General features: G+C 38.3%; 1 protein-coding gene across 1 annotated transcript; it reads right to left on the bottom strand.

Moving 5' to 3' along the window:
- Positions 1-2,745: 2,745 nt before the first annotated feature.
- LOC120442957 (granzyme K-like) lies at positions 2,746-6,524 on the bottom strand. The gene is made up of 5 exons (XM_039620334.1): positions 6,365-6,524; positions 6,061-6,205; positions 4,383-4,518; positions 3,631-3,900; positions 2,746-3,534 (listed from the first exon to the last, which is right to left on the bottom strand). The coding sequence occupies exons 1-5, from the start codon at positions 6,426-6,428 to the stop codon at positions 3,382-3,384; spliced, it is 768 nt and encodes a 255-aa protein (XP_039476268.1). The 5' UTR covers positions 6,429-6,524; the 3' UTR covers positions 2,746-3,381.
- Positions 6,525-8,020: the final 1,496 nt, after the last annotated feature.

The following is an 8,020-nucleotide window of genomic DNA, read 5'->3' as shown; positions in this document are numbered from 1 at the left end:
TCATTCATGCTGTGTGTTCTGTCTGCCTGCCTGAGTTTATTTTTGGATTCTCAGCTTTGTAACTTTTGAGTTCAGCATTAAAGCTGTTTTGAGTTCACGTTTTGCCTCCAAGTGTCTGCACTTTGGGTCCACCATTCCTGCCTGCACACAGCCGTTTCATGACACCACAAGTGTTTGATAAAGGAACTAGTTGTAGTTACTCGTTACTACTTCAAAAAAGTAACTGAGTTACAATATTATAAAAGTAACTAATTACTAGGAAAGGTAACTAATGCGTTACTTCAAAAACTGCAATTAGTTACTGAAAAAAGTAATGGAGTTAGTAACTCTATTACTTTTAACTCTGTTATTGCCATCACTGAGGCCAACACAAAAAGGCTTGGTGCCATATTGGGTTTCATTGCATTCAACACCTGATAAAACAGAGATACGAGAAGCTGTTGTGCCTGAGACATCTGAATATTTTCATTTCATGTGTGGTGAAGCAGTACAGTAAACAAGCTGCTAATCAAAAGGTAATATGCTACCACCCACATGCCATACAAACACACATACAGATATCTAAAACAGATGTATAAGAACAGGAAATGCCAAACAGAAATAAATATCAATAAATAGACATGTTACCAAAATCAGATGCAACCACGCTACTGCAAGTGAGAGTTATACTGGATTTTGGAAGTGTTAGGAGCTGAGAGTAGAGTCGTGTTTGTTTAAACAATACAGGAGATGCATGGATCTGGCTTTTATTCATAGTCCACATTGAAGCTGATATCGCTGAGCAATTCTGAACTAAAGAAGCCTCTTGGATGAGAGGTGGAAAAAACCTTAAAGAAGCTCAGTCATCTTTTTTTCAAGCTCTTAAGGCTGTCATGACCTAGATGACTGAGAAGCTGCACAGACTTTGGAGTCAGAGTTGAACAGCCAGCAAATTGTAGAAATCTTATTTTCTCTTTTTCCAGTTAACTTAGATTAACTCTAAGAAGATGAGTGCTCCTGTTTGCTGCAGATTATGAAGGAACCCATGAAGGTAAAACAACAAAGTGAGATTATCCAGCCTGTCAGCCAAACAGATTCACTACTTGGTGTATTTTAAACGTAAACTCAAAGTTAAGCTTGTGAACATATTTTTTGACATGGATAAATTCTTGAACATGTTTCCTTGTTTATGTCTACATTTAAGTGTTTGTGCTTGGAAACATCAAAACAAATAAATTTTTACGTATATTCTGTACTTTTCAATAAAGCGAGACACAGAAGTTTCTTCTTCTTCTGCCTCTTTTGTTTGTACAAGAACTCTTTCAAAATGCTGCCGTCATGAGGCTGAAGTAGGGACTACTGCTCTAATATCTCGTAAGCAACCCAACAAATTGATCCAGTTTCCAAGAACTGCTCCATAAATTGTTTATTTGCATGTTTAATAATCCATCAATGCTGCAGTCAAGCCCGAGCAAGAGGAAGCTACTCCAAGGTGCTCTGAACTTAGCAAGATGACTGACAGCGGTCAACAAGACACACCCTCCCCCTTACTCACCCAGTCTCCCTGCTGACACACCAGTGACCGGGTGAACATATTTCCTGCTCGTTCAACACTTCCCACATGACTTGCACGACAACCATAAATCCAGGAATATACACACAACACCACAAACTGTATATGGTCGCTACAGCAGCTACAAAGTCTTTCTGTGGCATCAAAAATTAATATGTCACTGTGTTTGTTTTAGATTTCAAGTTCAGTGAAACAATAATTTGTTCATTTGTTTTCTTCCTTTTTTTTCAGAACTAAACATTATTATGGACGTTTCCTGCAAAAGACAACTCCATGTAACTGACATGTAGTTTTTATACTCCACCATTAGGTGGCACTCTCTGCTATATTTTGGGGGGCACTGTGTAAGTTCTACCAAATTCACAGCAATACTGGTAACAATGATAATTAATGATAACAATAATTATTAAAAAAAAAACCCCATCTCCCTAGGGAGGTAAACTGGCATTCAAGCAGTGGAATAAATGAACACATACACGGTCCTTTTTCCCCCTAATGAAAGGATTAGTTTGATCATAGCATATACGTGTTTACATCATTGGTTCAGTCTTGATTAAACAACTTAAAGTAGCAAGAATCATAACATATATGAGGTGATTGACTGAAGTGTTTACTTCAAATAAAAAGTACTCTTTCTTTTCTGAGTAATGATATTTATAAACTGTGTGATCGCGGCCGGCTCATTTACAGAGATAACAAACACGAGGCAACTGTTGATCGAGTGCTGATATTGTTTCAAAGCCTGTTGTCAAATTTATCATAAATAACCACATGGAGGACACTGGGTGCAGACGTGTATATGACTGATACTTTCAGCCAATTTAGCAAAAAAGAAAGAAATGAATCAGGATTTGTGGAAGTAATCAATGACAAAAGACACAGTGTTGATGGAGGTGAATGTGTGACGATCATGTCAGTGAATCCTAAGGAAGAGGAGATCCTCAACATGTGAAGCTGTCAGTTGTGTATTTCTCATGTTTCTTTGTTTCCCATCAGTGAATATTCTCTGTGTTATTTTCTTCTGAAGAAAACCTTTGAATGAGAAAATCTACAGCTGATCAAAAGAGTTGGAAAAAGTGAATTAGGCCTCAAATGACTGTAATTGTAAACTCATTATATTAATGATGATACTTTGAAAGGTACAGTTTGAAACTGCAGTACAATCAAAGAAAAATAGAGCAAATGTGTATTTTTTTATTCATGCCTCCAGCTTTATTAGAAAGTAGAAAAAGCAGCAAGTCGAAAAATATGTTTGTTTTTTTGGTTTTCAAGCAACAGAGTCGTAATGGGAAATGAAGAAAACAAGTTTTTTTTGTCTTTTTCAACAATCCTGTCCACAGGCCTCATTTTCAGTTTCAGTTGGTTTTATATGAGCTGTTGAATCTGTCTGTTTGACAGTCTGAATAATCTCTCTGTTTTATTTGACATTTATGGCTTTTGTGTGTACATAAAAATTGCTAATCCCTGGTTTTACTGCAGCCGCACTCATCTGCAACAACCAGGAGCACTCCTGTTTGGGAGATCTTTAATTTATTTGGAAAAATGATGATTAGATATAACCATGTATCTGTCTGGTTTGTGTGGTGAAAGATGGTAAATTTTCAAACAGTGTTTCCAATTTTGTTCACAGTAGGCCTAAAGTGTGGTTCATGTGGTGGACTAGCCAAGTGCAGAACCTATGAAAAAAAAGTATAGCAAGCTGGCAGAAACTAAATTATCATAAACTGTAAGAGGAACGGTAAAATGATAAACTGAATAATGGTCTACAGAGACAACACTGACAGATATAACATCAAATCATGCAGCCTGATGTCTGTGGTTTCACACATTTAGAAATAATTCATCGTAGTTTTGATCCAGGACAGCTGTCTCTCTGAGACAAACGAGTAGACTCCAGGTTTTTTAATGACACCACAACCCGCTCCAAAAGAAGTGACTCCAACCAGCGCTCCATCACACAACAGCGGCCCTCCTGAATCCCCCTGCAGCAAGAACAAACACACAACAGTGTTTCAGGTGTTGAGCTGAATGCACATTTACTTTGAACAAGGAAAAATACATGGATTCTTCATACGTACCTGACAGGTATCAGCGACGTTTGTACCATCTGAACCAGCACATATCATGTCTCTGGTGATCTCAGGTCTGTGGTTGTAATAATCACAAGAGTTGCACGTCTGTCTGTCCACCACAGTCACATTGACAGACATGAGGACGTCTGATGTTCGGTTGTTTTCAGTTACTCCCCATCCAGCCACCAGACACGTGCTGCCAGCTGCCGGGTCTCTCACAGTGTCGCCAAACTCGAGCCACTGCACTGCCCTGGTTTTCAACACCGGTTCTTTAAGCTGAAAAAAAAAAGTTAGTCTTGAAGCACCACTCATTTATTTCTAATATTTTGCTTGGAAAATATGAAATATGTGCAGTGATGTGTTGAAACATGTCTATACACACATGGAAATACGTTTTATAATTCAAAGAATGAATTTAAAGAATAAAAATGTTTTAGTTAAGTAAGCAAAACCTGACTTGGCTGTAGGAGGTACAGCAGGTTATCTACTAATCGGATGGTTTGATGTTTGATCCCTGGTCTCTCCAGTCTGCATGTCAAAAATCCTTTGGCAAGATACTGAACCCCACGATGCTCTCTGATGCATACATGTGAGTGTGTGTCAGTGTTAGATAGAAAGCACTTAAGCACAGAAAAAAGTGTTTGGGTGAATTAGCCATGTTGTGTAACGCTCTGAGTGCTAAGGTAGAGTAGAAAGGTGCTAAATAAGAAACAGTGCATTTACATCATTTGGTATCAGACCCTGATATATCACCTTACCTTCAGCAACATGAGGTCATTGTCGTGCTTTGCACAACAGTAGTCAGGATGAGGAAAACTTTTCTCAACGACTCGGAGTTGCTTGGAATGTTCGTTGTTCGTTCTGGAGTGGGCTCCCAGCATCACCCAATAACTCCTGTAAAAGAAAAAACACAATCTGGTGATGAAGGTTTACATATTTAAAAGTTTAATGGATCTGTGGTTTCTAAAACAATAATCATGCTTCTTTATTATTGTGTATTACTACATATGGCTGGGTTATAGCTGTTACTGAGCTTTAGGTGAATCTGCATGTTTTCTTCAAGCTGAATGAAGAAATTAAAATGTACATAAAATGTTTTAGATGAAGAAATGTATAAAATGTTTGATGTAGTGATGGTAAATTTGATTATTTTTACTGAATCGAGTTTTAATGAGTCACTCACCAAAGTGAATCGGGTTTTTTGAGTCATTTGATTCACTGAGTCAGTTGACCAGAGAGTGCAAAAAATGTACATTTTCACTCAAACTTAATTTCTTTTCTCTTTTCATGTAAATCCTACTGCTAAGATGAGTGATTCTAAAAGAAAACAACTATTTTATAGAGCAAAAAGAGCAAAAAAATTTTCTAAAGGGAACATTTATTTTGTTTATTTTTATTTTATTAGTATTTTCCTTAAATGTGTCAAATATATATTTTCTCATCTAAATGTCCACTGAGCTGTGAGCCAGGGGGCGGTAGTGCGCCTTAACACTGGTTGCCAACCAAGAAGAAGAAGAAGCTGTGAGCTAGGAGGGAGGGGGTGAGTGAGTGAGTGAGTGATTTGTTCGCTCTATGATTCAGCACAGGAAAGGAGGGGGTGAGTAGCTCAAATGTGCTGTTAGCATGTTAGCAGAGCGATGCTACTGTGAACCGAGGAGCTATTGCCTTGATGTGAGCTTCTACTCAGGGTTTTTTCTTCCAGTTCAGAGCAGAAATGTTTTTAAGATACTGGATGTTGTGTTTTTCTCCACAATTTTAATTATAAGCTGGATATATTGCTGCTAACAGCAACAGGGATGAGTCAGTGAGTCAGTTGGGCTTGTGAATCATGATTCATGAGTCAGTAAAGTGATTCTCGAGTATTGAACGATTCGTTCATGATTCGCGCATCACTAGTTTGATGTGTATGTAGCTGTGACTTCTGTGTTATTTTAAGTGAGTGCAACACTTATATTTTGCTTGTTATTCCATCTTAAATAAAACTTTCTAGAACACCTCTGTAAAGATATTGTGCTTACAAGAGAGTGGAAAATCAACTTTAAATATTCTATATTCATCCTCTCCATTCAATGTAATTAGCTTTCCATGTATAATTATAGCAGTGTGTATTATTTGACCTGCATGTGACCTAACCTGTGATGCATCCTTGCCAGATACCCGAACCACCTCAGCTGGATCCTTTGAATGTGCAAGAGTAGCAGCTGAGCTTCTCTCCAATGACTGAATGAATGATTTCTCTAAAGGAGAGGCAGCCACCGTTTACAGAAAGCACATTTCTGCTGCTCTGGCCCTGATCTCATTCTTTCAGTAACTACCCAGAGTTCAAACACACAACAGTTAGTGACCTCTGGGTAGTTACTGAAGGAATAATAGTCTGTTAAAAATAAACACTGCATTATTTTTAAAATTGAGGAAAATAAGGCCACAGATTCTTACCCAGTGCAGTGGGCAGCTGTCAGCACCCACTGTGGATGGATTAATGTCCCTCCACAGAAAGATTTAGTCACACTTCTCACATAAGCCATGAAAGGCAGTGAGTACAGCTTGACTTCTTTCCCATTAATAATCTCAGAACCACGACCTAAAACAGAAACAAAATATCCAGATGCATAAATGAAGAACCGATGAAAGAAACAAACACCTGAAGGATATCAGCAGTGTGACTTTGCATTATACTCGTTTACATGAAGATGAAAATTACCAGTGGGTAAATTAAGTTACAGTAGAAAACATCACTCACCTGGCTGGATGATGAAGAGGAGCACACATGTGATGAGAAGACTTAAATTCTTCAGGCAGGACATTTCTTCTTTTTCCCTCTTTGATCAGACGCTGAATGCACTGAAACTCACTGTGATGCTCAGCTTTACATGTACAAAGGATGTGGTCTGACCGTGGAAATGAATGAGTCAGCAAAACAACACTCACTCAAACCCTTCAAATCTATGGTCAAGAATATCATTAATATCCACACCCCCTCCCCCAACTCCACCCCCTTTCAGAACAACCATATGTATTTAATTTGTGAAATATACTGGGGTATTTATAACTAGCACTATTTGCATCTGTTAGAGCTGTTTTTTTTAAATATATATATTATTGTTATTAAAATATATTTTTTATATATTACAAAGTTGCATTCTGTAACTTCGTAATATCTTGTATTATTAAGTATTATTTATTTACTGCAGTATTAGTATTATGTATTATTTACTGCAGGAATGTCTTAAATCAGATCAAACTGAGGTTATTGTACTCGGCCCTGAAAATCTTAGAAATATGGTATCTAAGCAGATTCTTACTCTGGATGGCATTACCTTGGCCTCCAGTAACACTGTGAGGAACTTTGGAGTCATTTTTGACCAGGACATGTCCTTCAACGCACATATTAAACAAATATGTAAGACTGCTTTCTTCCATTTGCGCAACATCTCTAAAGTTAGAAATATCCTGTCTCAGAGTGACACTGAAAAACTAGTTCATGCATTTATTACTTCCAGGCTGGACTACTGTAATTCTTTATTATCAGGATGTCCTAAAAACTCCCTGAAAAGCCTTCAGCTGATCCAAAATGCTGCAGCAAGAGTCCTGACAGGGACTAGAAAGAGAGAGCAGATTTGGATTTGGGAGACAGACACTATCTCTACTTTCAAGATTAGGCTTCAAACTTTCCTTTTTGCTAAAGCATATAGTTAGGGCTGGACCAGGTGACCCTGAATCCTCCCTTAGTTATGCTGCGATGAGCGTGAGGCTGCCGGGGATTCCCATGATGCATTGAGTTTTTCCTTTCCAGTCACCTTTCTCACTCACTATGTGTTAATAGACCTCTCTGCATCGAATCATATCTGTTATTAATCTCTGTCTCTCTTCCACAGCATGTCTTTATCCTGTCTTCCTTCTCTCACCCCAACCAATCACAGCAGATGGCCCCGCCCCTCCCTGAGCCTGGTTCTGCCAGAGGTTTCTTCCTGTTAAAAGGGAGTTTTTCCTTCCCACTGTCGCCAAAGTGCTTGCTCATAGGGGGTCATATGATTGTTTGAGTTTTCTCTGTTCTCTTTGAATTAATATAGACAAGTGCCTTAAGGCTGTCAAGGTCTGCGCTGGCAGACTGTGTGGAGTGGTGAGTGGACTGAAACGCACACACTTGAGACGGAACTGAACTTAAACTAAAACGAGCGTTTTTTGATGACTGAACATGGTGCAGAAAACAGAAGATCAACAAAGAACAAGCTGACAAAACAACTAAATACTAAATACCTGAAACCTGAAAACATGATGACCAGAGACATGAAACATGAAACCTGAACATGGACATAGACCCAGTGCCAAGACAGATACGACTGTTGTTGTGATTTGATGCTATATATTACATTTGAAAAAAACAAAACAAAACAAA

The sequence above is a fragment of the Oreochromis aureus genome, linkage group 12 (assembly GCF_013358895.1).
Source record: "Oreochromis aureus strain Israel breed Guangdong linkage group 12, ZZ_aureus, whole genome shotgun sequence".
Taxonomy (NCBI): domain Eukaryota; kingdom Metazoa; phylum Chordata; class Actinopteri; order Cichliformes; family Cichlidae; genus Oreochromis; species Oreochromis aureus.
The sequence above is the reverse complement of the archived record's forward strand: the minus strand, read 5'-3'. Positions and strand labels throughout refer to the sequence as shown.

What these genes read in the sequence shown, in the direction of transcription:
- LOC120442957 (XM_039620334.1), bottom strand. Translation starts at nt 6,428, where the DNA reads ATGTCCTGCCTGAAGAATTTAAGTCTTCTCATCACATGTGTGCTCCTC. An exon ending in ATGACCTCATGTTGCTGAAG is followed by an intron (nt 3,901 to 4,382) that starts GTAAGGTGATAT and finishes TTTTTTTTTCAG; the next exon opens with CTTAAAGAACCGGTGTTGAA. An exon ending in ACGTCGCTGATACCTGTCAG is followed by an intron (nt 3,535 to 3,630) that starts GTACGTATGAAG and finishes TTCTTGCTGCAG; the next exon opens with GGGGATTCAGGAGGGCCGCT.